The 20,469-nt window shown below is 42.6% G+C and overlaps 2 protein-coding genes and 1 pseudogene across 3 annotated transcripts; all 3 read right to left on the bottom strand.

Moving 5' to 3' along the window:
• Window positions 1-46: 46 nt before the first annotated feature.
• Window positions 47-4,246, bottom strand: LOC106648798 (probable ATP-dependent RNA helicase DDX46). 2 transcript variants are annotated; one of them, XM_014365895.2, is made up of 8 exons: window positions 4,073-4,246; window positions 3,624-3,890; window positions 3,392-3,539; window positions 2,945-3,323; window positions 2,605-2,868; window positions 1,406-2,528; window positions 769-1,312; window positions 47-686 (listed from the first exon to the last, which is right to left on the bottom strand). In XM_014365895.2, the coding sequence occupies exons 1-8, from the start codon at window positions 4,084-4,086 to the stop codon at window positions 264-266; spliced, it is 3,162 nt and encodes a 1,053-aa protein (XP_014221381.1). In that variant the 5' UTR covers window positions 4,087-4,246; the 3' UTR covers window positions 47-263. The 2 variants fall into 2 exon arrangements, with proteins under 2 accessions (XP_014221381.1, XP_023313518.1); XM_023457750.1 differs by having other exon boundaries at window positions 2,605-2,865.
• Window positions 4,247-6,241: 1,995 nt separating this feature from the next.
• On the bottom strand, window positions 6,242-7,883 carry LOC106648730 (annotated as a pseudogene).
• A 1,520-nt stretch (window positions 7,884-9,403) lies between these two features.
• LOC106648859 (reversion-inducing cysteine-rich protein with Kazal motifs) lies at window positions 9,404-19,108 on the bottom strand. The gene is made up of 10 exons (XM_023457726.1): window positions 18,844-19,108; window positions 15,322-15,374; window positions 14,098-14,181; window positions 13,847-13,883; window positions 12,525-12,878; window positions 12,022-12,451; window positions 11,474-11,949; window positions 10,775-11,401; window positions 10,336-10,694; window positions 9,404-10,268 (listed from the first exon to the last, which is right to left on the bottom strand). The coding sequence occupies exons 1-10, from the start codon at window positions 18,920-18,922 to the stop codon at window positions 9,855-9,857; spliced, it is 2,913 nt and encodes a 970-aa protein (XP_023313494.1). The 5' UTR covers window positions 18,923-19,108; the 3' UTR covers window positions 9,404-9,854.
• Between the last annotated feature and the right edge of the window lie 1,361 nt (window positions 19,109-20,469).

Raw genomic sequence — 20,469 nt, 5'->3', positions numbered from 1 at the left:
ATCATGAATAATCTTACACAATCTTACAAAAAAAACACGCAATAAAATCGTTTTCTGAAAAGTGTTGTTTATTTTACATATTAAAAAAATAGTATTCACACAAACATTCACATTTACAAACTTTGTCAATTCTAGTTAAGTATATGCGGTTTTCACAATGATAAAAACTTACATCTTTCATGCCCACTTTCACTAAATTACAAATTTTGGAAAATTTTTTGTTTTGATGATATTTACAATAATGACGATTAAGTTCAAGAAACTTAAAGAACTTTGTAGCGTCCTCTAGAACCTGTGTGAGTTCCAGAGGCCTGAAGTTTAATGAGTTCTTCTTTGATTAGTCTGGATACTTCAGCTTTAGCTTTACTAACTGCTAGTTCATTGGTACTTTCAATAGCAAGATAAAGTTTGCGTTCGCCTTCGGGAGGTGATTTTCCTGTCGGTATATAAGTGCCTCGGACGGTTAAACCTGCTTCAGAATACTCTGAAATTTGAGCCAAGGCTTCTTTGCTCGTTACTCTCCAACGAGCCTGTTGAGGGAAATCATTTATTTCTAGTTCCTCTTCGTATTTGCGGAACACTTGTTCTCCTGATTCTGCGTCACCGTCTAATATGTCATCTTCACGGGGTTGGTAGTTGAGCTTGGTATTTAATTTAGCTGCAAGCTGCTCTGCCACTGTCTTTGCCTACAAAAAGAAAATTGAAAAATTTATAGCCGATGTTAAATAATTTTGGGAAACAAAAAGCAATAATATTTCAAGTACTTACGGTAATCAAATTTGTGGGTCCAGCACCTTTAAGGATAGCTTCGGTAACTTGTTGAGTTGTTCCTTTGGCTTCAATACCTAAATTTTTAACTGTGTTTATTCTAGAGGCCAATTTTCTAGCAAGCTCAAGTTTTTCTGTTGCACTTGATCCACCTTGACCGCCAGAATTAGCCGTTGCATTTGCATTAGCGACAGCAGCCTTTGGCATTTCATGCACAATTTTTTTGGCTTGAAGCATTGTTTCGATTTGTTGATCAATATCGTTTTCTATATCTTCATCATCAGAATCTTGAAGTCCAAGAGCTGCCTTCTGGAACTTCTTTTTTTCATTTGCTAAAGCAGCTTCAGACTCGTCAAATTTATAGCCTTTACCACTGAAGCCACCACCTGTATGCACTTTTTTACCATCAGCTTCTTGCTTATTTTTATACTCGTCCCACAGTTGTCGAAGAGGATCAGGTACAGGTACTCCAGCCAACTCATGTGCTCGCAGAATGTCTCCAGAGTACCGTGCTTGTTCAGGAGTTATAAAAGTATATGCATAGCTGAAAGAAAAATAATTTCAAGTCAATTAATACCAAGTTCTTTGAATTAAAACATGATTGAGAGAAACTAAATTGTAAGAAAATAAAACATACCCTTTATTACCAGCGCGACCTGTGCGTCCACAGCGATGAACATAATCCTCATAATGGTTCGGGCAATCATAATTGACCACTAAAACAAGACTTTTGACATCTAAACCTCTAGCTGCCACAGAAGTAGCCACTAAAATTTTTACTTTGCCAGATTTGAAACTTACTATAGTTGAATCGCGATCGCATTGATCGATACCACCATGCAGCGACATACACATGTATGAGGATTTCATGAGGTCTTTAAGCAGCGTATCAGCATTTTCTTGCTTATCTACAAAAATAATAGCTGAACCTTTATCTTGATAGTGACCAAGAATTTCTAGAAGTTTAAAGAATTTTTGCTCATCCTCCAATATGACAACGTGCTGCTCAACTTCTTTACAAACTACTGATCGACCGCCTACTTGGACTTCTACTGGCTTCGTTAATATACGACGAGCTAATGCCTCCATTTGACGTGGAAAAGTTGCACTAAATAGTACAGTTTGTCGATCTGGTCTCACATTTTCCATAATACGCATAACTTGTGGCTCAAAACCCATGTCGAACATTCTGTCTGCTTCATCCAATACCACATATGTGACTCTCTTCAAATTTGTGACTCTGCCATTATTTGCAGCTAACATGTCAATCATTCTTCCAGGTGTACAAACAATAATTTCTGCTCCTCTTTTGAGTTCAGCTATTTGTTCCGAAATACCAGTGCCACCATAAACACAAACATGTGACAGGCCAAGACTTTTAGTGAATCGTTTCGAGTCTTTTCCAATTTGCATGCATAATTCTCGTGTTGGTGTCAAGATAAGAGCAATTGGGCCATCTCCATCTTCTAACCGAGGTTGATCGAGAATATGCCTAAACATAGGTAGCAGGAATGCTAATGTTTTGCCACTGCCAGTTTTAGCAATACCAATAAGATCTCGACCAGACATGATTGCTGGAATGGCTTGACATTGTATAGGTGTGGGTTTTTCATATCCTAATTTACGAAGTACATCAAGCTCTTTTTTGGAAACTCCACATTGAGCCCAAGATTTTATAGGTTTTGGACAATTTTTGCCTTTAACTCTGATACCTTCGAGTTCTTCTTTGTATTCTTCGACTTCCTCAGGGGTCATGCGAGCTGAAAAAAATGAAATAATGCAATTTAAGTAAATTGTGTTAATTTAGAATTTTTGATAAATAAAATAAAAAAATACCAATTTCTGGGACTTCACGATAAAATGCTTTTTTAAAAGGTATATATTCTGTTGTAGCATGATCCACTTTGGCTAGCTCGCGTTTCTGTTTATTTGCAATTCCAGCAGCTGTTTCATGAAGATTTTCACCTTCTTCTTCACTTGAATATTCAAGACCGTCCTGATTTTGTTCAATTAATTCTCCTTTTTGTTTTTGAGTTTTTTTCTTTGCTACTCCAGTAACAATTACAACACTGCCACTTGCTGTGCTACTATTATTGGCTACTAAAATAAAGCAAAATATTAATTTTAATTCTTGGATTTATCAAATTGTTGAGTTAATTAAATTCTTTCTACGTACCTGGCTTTTTTTCAAATTTATTGACTTTTTTTACTTCCTCTTGAACACCTGCCATGTACGCATCAAGGGGATCAATTTCATCTTCTTCAACTTCCATTGTATTTTTTACTTCAGGTACACATACTTCATTTTCTTCTCTTAATTCATTTTCTCTACAAAACTCTCTACTGCATGGATTTATTGTAATCTCTTCATCAACATCATCATCATCTTCTAGAGACCATTTTTTTGCAGAAGGTAATTGTAAATTACATAAGATGGAAGTTTTGCCCTCATCCTTTTTAGCGTCAAGCTCTTTCTTTTTCCTCTCAGCTCTCCATCTTTCAATTCTTTCTCTTCTCTTTTGCATTTCTAGTTCCAATCTTTTCTGTTCTTCATCCTGCTCAAACATAAAAATATTTAAAAATTTGTTTGAAAAAAAAATAAAAATGTCATACAAATGCTTACTTTATCAAGTTTGGTATGGTCGAAGGGCAAATCATCATTTTCTGTTTTATCTTTTTCTTTGCGGTCTCTAGACTTTGACCTATTGGAACGATCTTTTCCAGATCTAGACGACTTTGACGTAACCAGACGCTTCTCACCATTGTCCGCACTGATTGCGAGATAACAAAAAAACCATTAAAAAATGAGTATAGTGAATAAAGTTTAGTGACAAATAAATGAAAGTTCAACTCACTGTTTTCGTTCTTTATCTCTTTCACGATCTCTGTCCCTATCAGATCGGTCTTTTCGTTCCCTATCCTTGTCTCGGGAACGGCTGCGTCGATCACGTTCGCGGTCGCGGTCTCGGTCTCGTTCGCGCTCACGATCCCGATCACGATGTCTTTTCTCGCGATCACGTTCTCGGCTTCTCGAACGTCTCCTCTTTTTTTCTGGAGTTGCACTTCTGGAACGGGACCACGATTTCGAGCGTGATCTTCTTCTGCTATGATATCGATCGACTCTGAAAATCAAAACCATAATATTAGCTTCAACAATATATTTAAAAAATACTAAGCAAGTAAAGGGTAAGTTGTACAGTTGTTAAGTGAGACAAAGTTGTAAAGTGGCCGTAATCAAAGAAATATTCATAAGCACTAGCAGAACATAACCTATGTTATGGTAAAGTTTCGAAATTGTACTTACTTGTCTCGAGCCATGGCTAATGTTTAGAAAATGGTCACATAAAAAATAGTCAATTGAAAAAAAAGTTTCTAGAGTGAGAATTAAAAAGAAGTGTCAGAACTCAATACAATATCAATAAACACCACCACAACATGAGACTACAGTACACTGTTCTATCGTGACCTAAGCGGTAGTCTGCCCCCACTCGTGGGGTACCGGCTAAGTATACAAGACGTACGTGTATGTTAAAAAAACCATTGTAATCGAACCTTAAATCCAAATTGAAAATTCGGAGTCACAACGAAATATTTTTTTTAATCTATTCGTACATGTTTTAAAGAGCTCCCTTCCGCTCCAAATTATTTTGTCGGATTTCCATTTATATTAATGAATAATTACAGTTCAAACTTTCTCTATATCACTATATTGTAGCATAAGCACCTCAAAAATAAAAATGTCTTCAGAAATGTCTTTAGAATTGTGTATCTATTTTTTTGGTGCTCTAGATTGAGCTAGGGGCTTGATTGAAACAATGGAAAAAACAAATTTTTTAAAAATTTGACAAGGATTTCAAGAAAAGTATTTTAAAATATTTTTAACCGGAAGCTCCAGCTGTGATATCGTCATAAATAAGCCGATATTTTATGTTATTATTAATACTATAAAGTAATATATTTATAGTAAAATGGAAGACAACAGTAATTATTACTATAATAATTTGATATAATTAATAAATAATAATTGAAGCTAAGAAACGAAAGAGTAGAATGCTGGTTGGAAGTGAATGATTAATCGCACATACGCGTTCGAATCGGATCATACCACCGGTAGCTTCCACCACCAACATAAAGCCTTTGTTAAAAACGTTATTAATAATGTACATGTACAATTAGCTCAGTCTCATTACAACTTGCTACCGATCGACAAGTGCGTGATGGCCCATCCACGCTCTACCTTTCAAATATCTGTATAGAATATTATTATTTATTAGTATGTAATTTCTATTTCTTCTTTCCAAAATGATTTCTATTTCTCTAAATCAAATATATACTTATTTATAAAAATATATAACAGATAAAATCATTAAGTCACTGCCACCACGCAATGAACAGTATTCTGTTTTGCATGTGTTAAAGATGATAATCAAAAACATACATAAGAGATAAATAAAGTAAATAAATATATGATTAACACAAATTCAACGATTGCCAGTGCTATAGGCTACTTGGGCTCGGCACAGAATCATGCAAGGCCAGTGCAATTACTCCCATTGCATAATAACTATTCCTAATATTATTTCAAACTTTTATTATATTTACACTTAAAATGCTCATGTTGCCCCCGCGACGTGACACAGATTCTAGGACCTATTTATGTTAAAAACAGCGTTTTTCGGCTCTAGACGCTATCGCCTTCTATTAGAAAATCTGAAAAAATTAAAGGCTATGTGTTTTGATGAAAGAAAGGAGAAAAAATTTTCAAGATTTTTTAAAGCCTCGTATCGCCCTAAAAAAATTATTTTCGTCAAAAAAAGGAGTTTTTGGCTTCTAAAGGTGCGTTACTAAAGCCGAAAAAATCTGAAAAAATTCAAGCTTGTTCCGATTTTGCAGCTAAGAATGATTCTTGTGGTTTCTGTTTCATCATGTCATTGAATCATTTAGACTTTGAGCAACAACCAGATGAAAACAAGGACTTTCAACGATGGCTGTAAAATGAAAATTTTACCAATTGAATGATTCAATGGCACCACGTAACGAAAGAAATTAATTTAACAATACAAAATAGTTTCATGAGAGCTCAAAATCAGTGGGATATTGGTCGATCCCACTTGTTGATTCAATTCACTCAAGAGTTAATGAGCATAACAAATATAAAGAATAAATCGTACATTTTTTTTAGTCTCAAAACTAATTTTTAACTAATAAATTTAGGTAGTGCACCAAAAGAAATTGATGAATATATCTTAAAATTTTATTTTGGATTCAATAATGTCAAGTTATTACTGAGAGTACCCCATTTGAAGAATGCTTTATTTCAATTGCTAAAATTGAATATATGTGAAGCATTCAGGGAATAGGAATGAACAATTTACCGCCAGTTAATTTTTGTAAAAATATTAAATATTTTTTCTTATGTAATTTAATTACTTCTATATTTGTATTTACATATTGTACATTCAAGAGTACATGATTATTCATACTTTTGTCTCTTCATGATTTCAGGTTTAAAGTCAATTGGATGATTCGGTTCTGATGTTGTATCAACTTCTTCATAAATTTTAATAGTTTTGTCTGCCTGTGTCGTTATCAATTTTGATCTAGAATGATCAAACGTAACGCTGTATATAGCAGCTTCGGAGCTCATTGAGCCAGGATGGGCTGGAACCTGCAATCGCTGGAAATTATACCCTGTTCTCCAATCCCATAAATGCATACTTCCATTATCTGCTCCAGAGACCAAAACACCATCTTCATTGGTTCCAATTGCTTTGTGCCCAAATAAATTCTGAATAAACTGTCCATTGACACTTTTCCACTGTTTAATAGTGTCTGAAGATCCAGAAACAAATGTGTTTAAAGCTGGATGGGATGTCAAAGCTCTGACGCCCTTTTTATGATTTTTAAGAGTGGCTGTTGATCTTCCAGCCGTTAAATCATAAAGCCTGATTGTACTATCATGACTGCCAGTAATAATTTGTGGATCAGTGGCTTGACATAGAACACTGGCAATTGCTTTGGTGTGTCCTGTGATAATATGAGTATTTACGTTGGTTCTCATATCCCATACTCTTGCCGTACAATCTCTACCAGCTGTTACCATGAGGTCTATGGTAGGATGTAGCGCCAGAGAATACACCGCAGACAAGTGTCCGTGATAATGTCTGATAATTTTATTGTACTCTAAATCCCAGCACTTGACTTCGTTGTCGTTGGAACACGAAAATAAGTATGTCTGAGGAGGCTGATAAACTCAGCGAAACGTTAGCGACAATTTTTAATAAACTTTTACGTTTTTTGTTAATATTCGTGTTTGTGTTTCATTGACGCGTTTCATTGGCAGGAACGTTGAAGTTTGGGTGCCACCTTCATAGCCATTAGAAATTATTTAATACACAATGGAAGGTGAAAATAACATATACAAAATAAGTATGGATGTCTTGGAGAAATGGCAATTCCTTTTACACTACTTTTATGGCCTGTAAGGGATATTTTTAACTGTCTGCTGGCCAAGTCCCATACTCTAATGCGGCGATCTGAGGAACCTGTTGCAAACCACTGGTTATTTGGCTCAACAGCACAGCAGTTTACCCCACCTGAATGACCACATACGACTGTTTATAGTTTCCAAGGGGCATGCCACTTTGGTTTTGACATAGTAGGCACTTTATTTGTTGGACCAGCATCAATTCTTAAGGGTATGATTGGATAATTTGGATTTTGACTAAACGATTATTATATCACACGGTTTATTTATGTGAGCCGCGTACACAATGAGCGTCCCGGAGCTTATCGCGGCTAATTTGCTGCCAATTTAATTGTAAGTTAACTAGTAACAGGTTAGTAGAAAATATTATTTGATATTTTTAAAGTGAACACACAAACACGATTGATGAGTGACTTCGTTGCTTGCTCAGCGGTTACAATTGAGAAACTGAGTGTCGCTCAGCCTTGCCACGCACATGAGTCATGAGCTCAGAACTGGTCATGAGCTGGTCGTAGTGTCTGTCTGACCATAGCGAGCTCGCAGCGATCCCAAATTTTTGTGGACAAAAGTGGCATCCACCGAAAGCGCGCAATTCAAAATCTAGACGCTCGAATCTTCTATCTTCCATATCTGTGGTGGAAAGGGCTAACGAGATAACTCCACTTTTTTCGAAATCGAGTTTATGACGTGAATTACCTATATGTTATGTCTACTTTAAGGTACAAGTGTCACAAAAGCTGAAAATAGCACCTATCGTTCAATATAGCACAGTGCCTAACGAGATAAGTCCACCTTTTCGAGTTCCAAAATGCGATTAAGAGTCTACATTGATTTGAAAATGGAAGAAAATGATATTCCAACATACAAATGGCCCTCACACTCTTCGAATGTTGTGAATTTCACTATACGATTGGTACATTTGATACACGAGGGGCTATTTTCGCGATTTTCAGTGTGGCCTTTTTTCGTTGCAAGATTTGAGATCCGACACCAGTATAACGTTAAATGAGCTATTTTATCAATGAAAAATCATTACATGAGGTTTTGATTACAAACTAAGCGAAATTATCGATATTGAAAAAAGTGTGACCGCTAAAAGTGGACTTATCTGCTAAGCGGGGAAAGGGCTGACGAGATAAGTCCATATTTTTTGCTCCGTATCATCACTATAATGCGTCTTTCAATTTCACAAGTACATAGTTCAAAAGATGCCTCATAATAGGTAAAAATGTCATAGGTACGGATTTTTAGTCGTCCGCGTCTAGCTAGGCCCTCGTGCGCAACTTAAAACGCGTTTTTCTCGAAAACACGAAAAATGGAGTTATCTCGTTAGCCCTTTCCACCACAGAATATTATACATGGGCCAATTCAGAATTTTTTAAATAAACCTGCGGACGAGGTCCACAAATTTAATTTTGACACTAAAGAACGATTTCTTGAATTTTTTCAGAATTTTTCACTCATGCCGCTGAAGACCTGCTTTGTTTTTTAACAAAAATAATTTTTTTAAGGACGATGCGGAGCCTCAAAAAATCTGGAAAACATTTTTTCTTATTTTTTTCACCAAAATTCATAATCTCAAATTTGTTCAGATTTTTTAATTGAAGGTGATCGCATCTAAAGCCGAAAAACGCTATTTTTAATGAAAAAAATTTCCTGGAACCCGGAGGTTCTGTTAAAAAAATTTTAAAATTCTTTTTTCTAATTCCTTGTGAAATTTTAATAAATTTTGGTCTTACGATTTTTTTGATTGAGGCCTACTAGCTCACTCCAGAGCAAGACAAAGATTAATGCGAAGTTCTGAAAACATTTGAAAAAATGGAAGTGTTATGAATTGTTCATTTGTTTCTTACCTAAAAATACAGCTCTTCACAGCGGTGGCGTAATGAGGAAACAATTGTGAACAAAGATACAGCTTAATACGATCATAGACGTTGGATTCTGCTCTAAAGCTCAGTTCTTTTTTACTATAATATCTATCTTAGTTAAAAGTATGGGAACAAAATTATCCATTGATGCCTGATTCGACAATTCATCACAGAATTTTTTTGAGGAAGATGTAGAACGAAATTTAAAAATTATTTTTTTATTAAAATGCTGCATTTTAGGTAATTTCGATATAGACTTTAATCGAATCATTATGAAAATTCAATCACACTTTTATTTGGTATTTTTTAGACGATAATGAACGTCTATTTTGGTACATATACTTGGGTCTTTTTTCTTTTAAAAGTTATTTACAAAGATACAAACACATGTTGCGCAGTCATTAAAGTTAAAAACATATTTACAGTAATTTTCACATCGTGTAAATGTACAATAATCAAATATTTAAATGGAAAAACAATATGCTCTAATGAATAAAATGCCACGAAAAATAATATACGAATATTCATTTAAAACTAATGTACCATATCATAAATATTGCTTCTTTGGTTTACTTTTAATGCTTATTTTGTAAAAAAAATGTCGGTATATAAGGCACTGAATCGAACGCGAAATTTGACTAAGTTATGATAAAAAATCAAGTTGACATTCTTCAGCGATTTGCATAAATTTTCAATGCAATTGATTGGTCAATTATTTCCATCGAGCCGATTTACGCAAGCCGAAATATCGCGAGTCTAAAGGCGACGATGGCCGCACAGAGCATCTTGACCGATCGCGAGCTGTCAGCAGCCTCGGCAGAATTGGCAGCCGAGACGATCCTCGAGTGAGCCACCTCGGCGCGAGTGAGTGCACTGAGCGGCACCTCGAGCACGATTCGGGGACTGCGCTCGGCCACGCGGCTCACGAGCTTCTCGATCTCGACGACGCAGGCCGACAGCTGCAGCTCCGACGGACTCTTGGACACGGCCTGGTTCACGAGGAAGATGTCGCCCTCGGGGGTGATGGAGGCGCGCAGCGAGCACTCGGCGACCCCCAGTTGCCGCGACAGTCCGTCGATCATCGCCTCGAGCGTCACAACCCGCTTGTCCGACTCGTCCGTCAGCTCGTAATAGATGCGGTCCAACTGCAAGCAAAGATGAAATTAATCAGAGTCGGAGCGACAAGACTCGGGGCCTTGGATCCCCGCGTACCTGTTTCTTGGAGTAGAAGAGCCGCGCGGCCCCGGCACAGACGGGACAGCAGGCGCCGGGTGGAGTGACACCGACGCAGCGTTGGCGCGCCAGGGGCGGACAGGCGACGGCACTGCCGCACCTCGGGGCCGGTAGGTCCGAGACGAGGCCGACGGCCACACAGGCTCCCGGGTAGTCGAGGGCGACCCGCTCGGCCCAAGCGGCGCACTCGCTCGCGTACGTCTCGCCGTTGACGCCGCAGACGGGTCCGCGTAGACTGCAGCCGCGCAGGCAGGGACCCCGGTAGCCGAGCTTGGCGCCGGAGCGCAGCAGAGAGCACAGAGACGAGTGTTGGCGGTGGTCCGTGTCGCAGACGGGGCCTGTTCGCGAGAGCGCGCGTGAGTGGATTTATCCTCGACGATCTCAATCGAGATCTCAATCGAGATTCAAGCGGCCATACCTTTGGAGAAACGATCGTCGAGAGCCAGGCGCTGCTCGCACATCTTGAGGCTGGGCACGCACTCGAACTGGTCGCAGGGCTTGTGAATGGGCGCCAGGCAGACCCGCGGCCGCCTCAGGCAGATCTCGCCGGCTCGGCAGGGATTGGCCGCGCAGGGCTCTCGGGCCGAGCAGCTGTTGTACTCGACCTCGTTGGCCAGCAGACCCGAGCACTTGGCCAGGCAGGCCGACGAGTAGGTGAGTCCGAGTCGGCCGCACACCGGCACGTAGTGATTCGGACAGTCGCAGGGGAGCTTGGGCTGGTGCATCCTCAGCTCGCTGCAGCCCTTGCGCGAGCAGGTGACCTCGCCCTCGAGGCAGTGGCAGGGCTTGCAGTCGAGGTAGAAGGTCGAGCGATGCGCCACGAAGCTGCCCTGCACCCAGCAGCTGCTGCCGCCCCCCGAAGCCACGCTCGAGGCCTGGACCGAAGCCAAGCCAGACGTGGAACAGGCGAGATCGCGGCATCTCTCCAGCTTGCCCGTCGTCGAGCAGTGGCAGAGCCGATAGCAGCTCGGATGTTCGTAGCGCGGGATTTGCACCCAGCTGCCGGCCGCCACCAGCTGCTTCGACATCTCGCCGAGACTGCAGCCTGCACGCACGAAACATCATAATAACGGCGTCATTTGTAAGGATCGGTATACGGTTGCGTATCGACAATTACCTGCTGTACAACGGAAAGGCCGCCTGTCCTCCGGATGCACCGAGCAGATCTGGCCCTGCGGGCAAGGATTGCTCCTGCAAGGCACGTTGATGTCCTCCTCGATCTTGGTGGGCGGTGGCACCAGCAGCTCGTTCTGCTCCCTCGGGTCCTCGAGGAAGGGCCTGATCGAGACGCAGGCCATGTCGGCTTTCAGGGGCGAGAGCTTGGCGCAGAGAGTGGCCGCGTTGTGGCCCTTCACGGCCGACCAGTCGACGCATCTGGTCAGCAGCTCGAGGCAGTCCTCGCGGCAGAGTCGGGTCTCGTGCGAGCGCGACTCGCAGGGTCTCAGCTGCAGGAGGCAGGCGGCCGCGCGCAGCGTCTCTTCCGGGCAGGAGGAGGCCGCCCTCACCGGCACCCCGAGGCCGCTTATGATGCCGCCCTGCATCCACAGGTCGGCCTCCCATCGGGCTGACTCGTCGGCTGCGGCGTTACACGTTCTGCAACGATACATTTTTTTCTCCCTTCATTCGTGCACATATTATAGATTTTCACGTTTACGCGTTGCACACCTGAACAGTGTTGTTGGCCGGTCGTTGAAGCTCGAGCAAAACGACAAGCCGGAGCAGCCGATCTCGCAGGCGTCCTCGGTGTCGTCCAGGCAGCGTCTGAGCTCGCCCTCGAGGTTCGAGGCCAGACAGGTCGCATCGAGCTGCTGCCAGGCCGACCAGTCCGAGTGGAAGGCCCTGCGGCAGAGGCTCTGACAGTGGGCTCGCGAGGCTTTCGAGCAGCAGGCCAGCTTGGCCGCGTTCAACGGCAACTTCTGCGGCTTGTTCGGAGACGACTTGAGGAAGCAGCTCCAGAAAGGGCTGTGCGGCAGCACAGGGCCGCAACGCTCCTCCAGGGCGTCGAGCACCTCCTGAATCGACGAGATCCCGTGCAGCGAGCGCCGACACACGTCCATGCAGCCTGGCCTGGTCGCTTGCTCGCAGCAGTGCATATCTGCCAACGGAACGATGGAATGGAGTCAGGCCTGCTGGACAAAAACGAACCCGATAGGCTCGATAAAACTCACATGTTTTTGGGTCTTCGGGCGATTTGTCCTGATCCAGGGCAGGCTTCATGCAGCTCGGAACCTGGTGGAAGCAGCCCTTGACGTTGTAAGCCTTGAGCGCCTGGCTGCGCTTACTCGACTTGGACAGCAGATCCCGGCAAGTGGCGCGACACGAGGCGTCCTGGACGCTGGCGCAGCACTGCTCGGCCTCGTCGCGTCGGTCCAGGCACTCGGCGAGCCGTGCTTCGTCGCTCCAACGACACGAGCCGCCGAGCTCGCGTCTGCTGCCGACCCGGGCGCAGCTGGCCCGGCAGAGCTGACTGCGCGCCTCGCGACAGCATGCTCGACCCGACCAATTTTCCTGCTCTCGTGCCTCTGCAATATTACAATCGGCGATTGACAAGCACTGTTATTTATTTATTTTATTTTTTCGAGGATCGCACGGTGACCCACTCTCCACTTAAGATATGTAGTATAGGTACTTGGACGCACTCGAATTTGGAATCAAGTGTCCATTCGTTGCAGCTTTACAAGTCCTGGATACGATTCAATGATTAATGGTAATATGTAAAGTGCATCGAGGCAGCGCCGCGTGACGTCTCTATAGAGTACGACGGATCTCGACACGCTGCGAGCGAGCGAGTCTACTTGGGCCGTATCGGGCGCGCGCGCTCCGTCTCGATCTCTCCAAAGTCTCTCCGCGTGCTTCTCCGAGTCCCTCGCTCCCTCGACGTATCTGTATCTGCATGTGTCGCGCTGCGCCCACGCGCCTTTTTTTGCCACTTGCGAGACCGAGAGACATTGCTTGCTGCGATTCGACCACGCGCTTCTGCCATGTAGCACGAGATCGCGTGTCGCTCGTCCGTCCAAAGAGAGAAAACAAATCAAATGGAATGAAGTAAAAAAATGCGTCCCCGATGCCGAGTCGAATTGGCCCAGCGTGAAGCAAATCGCCTATATGGGAGTTATAAATTTTACACGAGCCCCTGCGAGTTCCCGTACGATGTGGTATTTTTATCGGAAATTAAAAGATTTTGATTTGATACATTTAAAAGTATTCTATTTATAAGGCTAAGAGATGCTTTTCATTGACACCAACAGCTGATTTCCCGGCATATAATACATATCGAATGAATGGCTACGGTTATCTGTTGTATTTTATTTTAATTTCCGCTTGATTTTTACTTAAAATGAAGGTTGTCTTGTAAATGCATGTCCGTGGATGAAAATGACTCGTAATAATAAGTTTTGTAACTATTTTATAAACTATTAATAATTAAATTTATAAAATGTATACGACATAATTAATAATAAGAATGGCTAAAAATAGCAAACACTTTTACCTCTTAAAGTTGAGTTGACGCAATTCCAAAACTCCACCTGAAATAAGTAAAAACGATTTAAAATATGTATACAAAACGAGTCAAATACTATGCTTTAGTGGGATAGATAGATACTTTGAGATAGCATGAAAATATTTGAAGCACTCGGATTGCATGGAGTTTCGTATATGAGCAAAGTATCTCAATGAGCGATCAGAAGGAACGAGGACAATATTTCGAATGACAATTTTTATTTTTCAATATCAACTTACCAAATCAAGAGAGCAAACTTGTGAAAATGTCCTCGTTGCGTTCTCCCTAGCCAGAGAGTCGTCCGCCAGGGAAGCCAGTGATATCTGTCGAAATAAAGTGATTTTATGCAAAGATGACTCGTCACATCCGCGAGGATTGAATCAATTCTGGCGATTGAGTCGTTATTATTCAAACGCGTCAATTTCCACGAAATCGTTAGAATTGAGCACGTTGTTTGCGCGAACGAGAATCGTGAAAAATAAGTTATTCAAGAAGGTGCGCCTATTCGGTGGTGTGCATCTTGAAAGCAAAATACAAGAGGCAAGTGTGCACGAGCTGCTCATCGTTGCATGCCAATGTCCCGGGCTCGATTCACGCGACTCTCGAAGGACGAGCGCCTCATTGACGATTCGAAACGCGCCAGTTGCCGTCTCTGCATAGCGTCGTAGAATTTCAAAGCTTCAGCATCAGTCGTTTGTCGAGGCAAATAAAAAACTAACAAAAGTTACATATTTAGCATGCATATGAATAAAAATGCAGCTTTTAGTCTGTCCGAGAGAAAGTGCCAGAGAGAGAAAGAAAGATAGAGAAAGCTTGGCAGCGTCTCTTCCGACAATTTGTCAGTCTAAAGAAAAGATTTACGTATATTACGCTTGGCTTTCATGTGCGAAGGGCCTCGGTGGCCAAAGAGTAAGTGCAAAGAGCTTACCGGTTGGTCGCGTGAGAGCTCGTTGCAACTCTCGGTCTCTCTGTACTCGGCGAACATCAAAGGCTCGAGCGAGACTCGGCCATCGAGCGCCTCTATGCAGCTACCATATTTGTATTATTTTAAATGCGAGCGAGCCCGCCTCATGTTTATTTATACATAGATATATGCGTGCAGCCTTTCAGAAAAACAGCTTTGTCCCGCATTTCGTGCGCTTGCAGGAGAGCGACGATCGTTCTCGGCCTCGCTACGATTATCAAAGCCCGACAATTAAAGATCTTAAGCCTTTGAGTCTAGCGTCTCATCAAAAGCCGCGAAAATAGAGTCGTCTTTTTTGCGGTTCAGGGACAACGGCGAGGATGCTTCGCTATTTTCTAAATGATTTTTTTGCTCTCAGCGTTTGATGCTTTCCGCGGTGCAACGATTCCTAATGTACAAAGTTAATATTTTTTTATGATAAAAAAACAGAAAGCACTTGGAAGAGTTTTCGAGATGTCATAGTAGGTTTACACCGCTTTGATGGACCTATATACTGTACCTTGGAGCAGACGCTGCGACATGGCTCCTGAGCTATCAAGCAGCAGCGCATCTCTGCAACAGAACAAATGAACAATATTAAAATTAGGCAGCTCGTATGCGAGTAAGCGATAGATATTCCATGATATAAATGTAGTGGCAACTAAGAGATGAAAGAGTCAGATATTCGAAGCGAGCTCGGGACAGCCGATCGACGCCGCGAGCAAGAAAGGCAATTCTCAATTTGAGTCAATGAGGAGCAATTAGAGGCAAATTGAGCATCCGACGACGCAGCGTCGGACTGACTCGAGTCTTTTAGAAAGCCCACTGCTGCTACTACTGCTGCTGCTGTATTATATGTCACAAAAATACGCAGCACTTGTGGCTTCGTATGCGTTATAATACCGATAGTGCGCAAACGTTTTTGTTTCGCGACAACGGCGTCGATCAGTAAACACTCGCATTTGTGTGGGAAAGCCCGACTCGGTGTCGCAAATTTCAATATACATATATGTGAGAGGTCACAACCCGCAGGCTTTCGTTTGGTCTAGCTGCACACACAAGGGCCAAATCGGAGGCGTCACTTCCAAACGAGCCGTTCGAATATTTCGCGCGTACGCATACATGGCATCTATTTTCGGTTCACGCCGATCTGCAGCTATAAGACGCCCCAAGTGGAGACGACGCTAAGTGCATACATTATATTATACTTGTATATAGCGAGGTCGCTCGAAAGGAGCGAGACTCGAGCCGTCCGAGGCTTTTTTTAAATATAGCTGCTCGAGGCGCGTGTGTCAACGACGGCGGAAATGCGCTTCGCAGTTTATTCGGGCTTTTTTCCATCGCCGGCGACCAAGACCCGCGACCTCAGCTCCGTCTTGTAAGTAAGACTGCTAAGTGCTCGTGTACTCGAGTTTGAAAATGCATCGAATCGTTCTATCTCTAAATCTGAAATAATAAAATAGCGCTAAAGACCTCTCGACTTTACAATTATTGGTTTTACAGGCTGTTGTATGATGGTTTTTTCGGGTTCGAGAGTCGAGCTTGCAACATAAAAAATCGTTGCAATTCAATAAGGAAGAAGCATCCATAACGAAACTCCTGGTAAAATATACCTCTCGTTTGTACATTTCACGCTGGGCGAGAGAGAGAGAGAGCTCAAGTACGGAACGTCGTGTTTATTATACGGGTGGCGGGTGGCCTGTGCGAGCGCGTGTACGTGTTTGTAGCATGTATATCCATGCTAAGCAGCATGATGCCAATCCCCGTATACATTCAAGTGTGAGCGAGCTGCAGACCAATGTCAGACGCTGTAAATTTTATCCGGACTGTATACACGAAAGGTAGGCTCGTAAATTGTCCAATGCGCGAGAGGAAGACTCTCGGTGGCGATCGACCGAGCCATGTGAAGCGAGGGAGAGTGAGTAAGAGAAAGAGACACAGAGAGAAAACAGGAGACTGCGCGCGTTGTCAACTCGAGGATTTTGAGATCCTTGTTGAACCTCGTCTTTTAAAGTACAATCATTTAATTTAAAGAGATACTATTGACAAGTTTTCAGAATCATTTGTAATTAACGGATCGAGAAGAAAATGCTTCACTGTGTTAATTAATTTTTTCACATAGGCTCCACGCGATTGAAGTAAATTTCCGGAGAGCTTTTTATCGAGAGTGCGAAGTAATCAACGACAAATTAGTCAATATCAATTCATTTACGAGCAAAAGTATACGCTGCGACTTTTAGCGCTTGCGGGCCGAGAGGCCGGAAAAAGCACTAGATTAATGATTCCGGATATCCGGTTTTTTGTCTCTCCGTGCATAATGAGTATGCGTGTTTTTTTGTGACTTTCGTTGCACACCGAGGCCCGAAACTCTTCATCTCGTACGCACTACGAATGCATCCATTGGGGACCGATCTCAGATACATTTGCACGAGGAAAATATCGAGTACAGCCGTATTACGGATCGGCAGATCGTGAGAAAGTGAACATATAGATGCGCTTGAAAAAATTGAAGACGATCAAAGTCGCGCTTGTGAATAGAAACAGAGTCGTCGAGAAAAAGAGAGAGAGAGAGAGATCAACAACGTCGTCGCTCGGGAGGCTGTAACAATAATAAAAAGGGATAACGAGCCGAGGCGCGCGTATATGAAGACGCGCCCGGCCGAGAAATAATATGCCGTATGTATACAAAGTGCAGAAATATATAGCCATGCCGAGCGCGAAAGAGCAGATATAGTCACATACACACGCACAATATGAGCCAGTGGATCTGCCGGAGAGGCAGTTTTATATATCGCGTGTATATGCGTACGCTACGCACACAGGCACCATGTGGCGGAAATAAACTATCGCAAATTGTGGCGCATATATACTGTCCCCGATGCGTACATGTCGCGTTGCTGCTACTACTACTGCTTTTGCTGCTGCTGCTGTTGTCACGTGACTCGACGACGACGGCTATAAACGTCGAGAGAGCGAGCGAGAGAGAATCGCGAGAGAAGCGAGGAGAAAGATCCTAGCCAGATAAGACATGTGAAGAGAATGAGAATGGGGAATTAACGAGCGACAAGAAGAGTAGGATGTATGGCATACGTGCAGTGACGCTTGACTTGGAGTGGCTGCATCATTTTTTTCTCGCCTCTCTGTCTTCCTCTTTTACTTTTGTCAACCGAGTCATCGAATGCACTTTGCATGCCGAACGATAGCAACATCGGGATCGCTTCGTTCCCGAACACCGCAGCCCTCCGAGTACGGGCCTCGTGACTGCTGCGAGAAAACAACGAGGCGAAAAGAAATTCGGCTGCGGCATCGGAGTAAGCTCGCAAAAACTTGAACGACGGAGAAAGCCACAAGTGCAATGAATCCGTCCCTCGTGCCGCGCGTCTAGTGTGGCGGAGCTCGTAATATATTTTTGCCTTGGCGACTCTCGCGACAAGTATATACGCACAGAGGGTGTGAAAACGAGCTTGTGCATGGAACGCTGCGGTGTGTATATATGCCGCACAGCTTCTCTGTTTCTCTGCGCGACTGCCTAATGGTCTTCTTCTTTTTTTTCTTTTCTTTTTCTTCGTTCGTTTCTTTCATCGTTTTTTCGTGGGGCAACAGCAGCAGCCGGTCGATGTCAAAATTAGATCGCGTCTCGCCTCGGAATCTTGATTAATGAACGCGTCTTTTCCATGCAAAATTTCTCAAGTTCAAACGCTCGAGTCTTTCTCTGATATTTTGACGATCTGCAGCAGAAAGCGCGCAAACTTTTTATTCGCGCGGCGTTTGGACAGCTGTCAATTTGGGACTGGTAGCGCTTCGCTCTCGAGTCCACGCTTCTGCGAACTTTAAATACATATAATACGGGCAACGCATGTGATTTTGCTATTTCGTTCAATCATCCGTGGTTATCGATCATCCGAAGAGACACCGAGTAAATAATGATCAACGTTCGTTGTTTAAAGGCACGCGTATTCGTCTTCCGCAGTCCCGAAGCTCGTGCTACCGAGGTAGCGAGTAATCTGATTAAGAGCCTGGCATGTATAGATATGGAACTTACCTTGGGCCGAGGCCGAGCCAACTCGAAGCCATAGCAGCAACAGGATCGTGATATAGTTCCTAATCATCATTGGGCTCATATCGTCATCGCGAAACAGCTGCACTGCACACACCCACCCACACTTTTTTCTCCCGTCGTTAATCTCACGGCAGTTGCGTCGCGAACAATAAATCGGTATTATCGGTACCGGCTAGCAATTGAGCTCGCGACTCGTTACGCACTCGATAGGATCGAGTCGTCGTCGCATGATGCACGAGCTCGCGGTACGAGCGCGCCTCTTCGACTGAACCTTTCGAGCTTTTGACTTTCGATAGCGGCTCTCGTGCGCGAATGCGTGCCGTCATTGGCGCCACTCGAGACTTCTGCTCTTCGAGCCCCCTCGCGAGCTTTTTGGGGAAGGGATAGAACGAACCAAGTGAGCGAGAAAGAGAGCGTAGAGCCACGAGATTGTCATCGTGGGCAGCGCGTGGGCGGATCGGATCCGGAATCGTTCAGGCCGGCCCACGTATGTACGCATGGCGAGGGATGAGCCGATCTGTTCGCACAATGCTAAAATTCGAGACAAGCCGTCCAAAAATCGTCGATTTGAGTAAATCTCACCTTAATAGAAATACTCGTATTATATGAGATCTTATTTCGTTACAGCAGCTGCACCATTCCTTCTTCGATCGCTCCATTGGCACTTGACACCTTTGTATAGGTACCCATATTGTTTGGCTGGCGATTTTATCGTCGTCACTTAAGATTCTGATTGACGCGCTTAAGCCCATAAGTATTCGATAATTTGGTTTCTGCTTTGAGAACGTTTCTATTATTGATTTATTAATTTAAGAACTTTCAAACGCTGAGCTTAAATTACTTGAAATCTACTCCTTTTTATTTCAAAAAACATTTGTTACAGCAACTGCTGAGAGTGCGTCAAATTTTATATAGTGGCTGCATTAATAAAAACGTATCTTTTAAAAACAAAAAAATGAATACTATTCATTTTTCTGAAAATATATGTAATTGAATACATGGTATTTTTTCATATTAAAAAAGTCATGGTCAGTATTGTTACAATTATTTATAAAATTTTTCAATTTTGAACCAATTTTTTATAAAATAGCCATCTGTGGTTACTGACCAATTTATTTTTACCATTTCTGATAATACAGGTTTTAGTTATTTGTAAGTTCCTTTTTATACTCGGCTTTTCACAAAATAATTTTTTAAATATTTGGAATCGCGCAGGAACAGAAGGTACTGTATAGGTATTTTTATTTATTAGTTTATTGAAACAATTGAAGAATTAATTTTGATTGATAAATATTATAACTATCAATTTTTTAAAATATTATATTGGATTATTATGCCACGTTATATATTTTACGCCCCAAGTCGAAAATGAAAATTCTACGACGACGTCTGGCAAATAGTTTTCTTCGTATTATTGATGCACTAATGAATATCCATGTCATAAAAGTTGATATTATTTAACGGAACAAAGACAACGAATAAAATGAGATTCTGCACTTGGTAAGTCAAAGCCCAAACGCTTTAGCTAGTGCATTGATTACGAGACGCCGAGACTCGAAGTTGCAATGTGCGTCGCGCTCTCAATGATAACCCGAGAGCGCAGATTCG

The sequence above is a fragment of the Trichogramma pretiosum genome, unplaced genomic scaffold (assembly GCF_000599845.2).
Source record: "Trichogramma pretiosum strain Unisexual culture from Peru unplaced genomic scaffold, Tpre_2.0 scaffold22, whole genome shotgun sequence".
Taxonomy (NCBI): Eukaryota; Metazoa; Arthropoda; class Insecta; order Hymenoptera; family Trichogrammatidae; genus Trichogramma; species Trichogramma pretiosum.
Note: the sequence above shows the minus strand (reverse complement) of the source record. Positions and strands in the feature narration are given on the sequence as shown.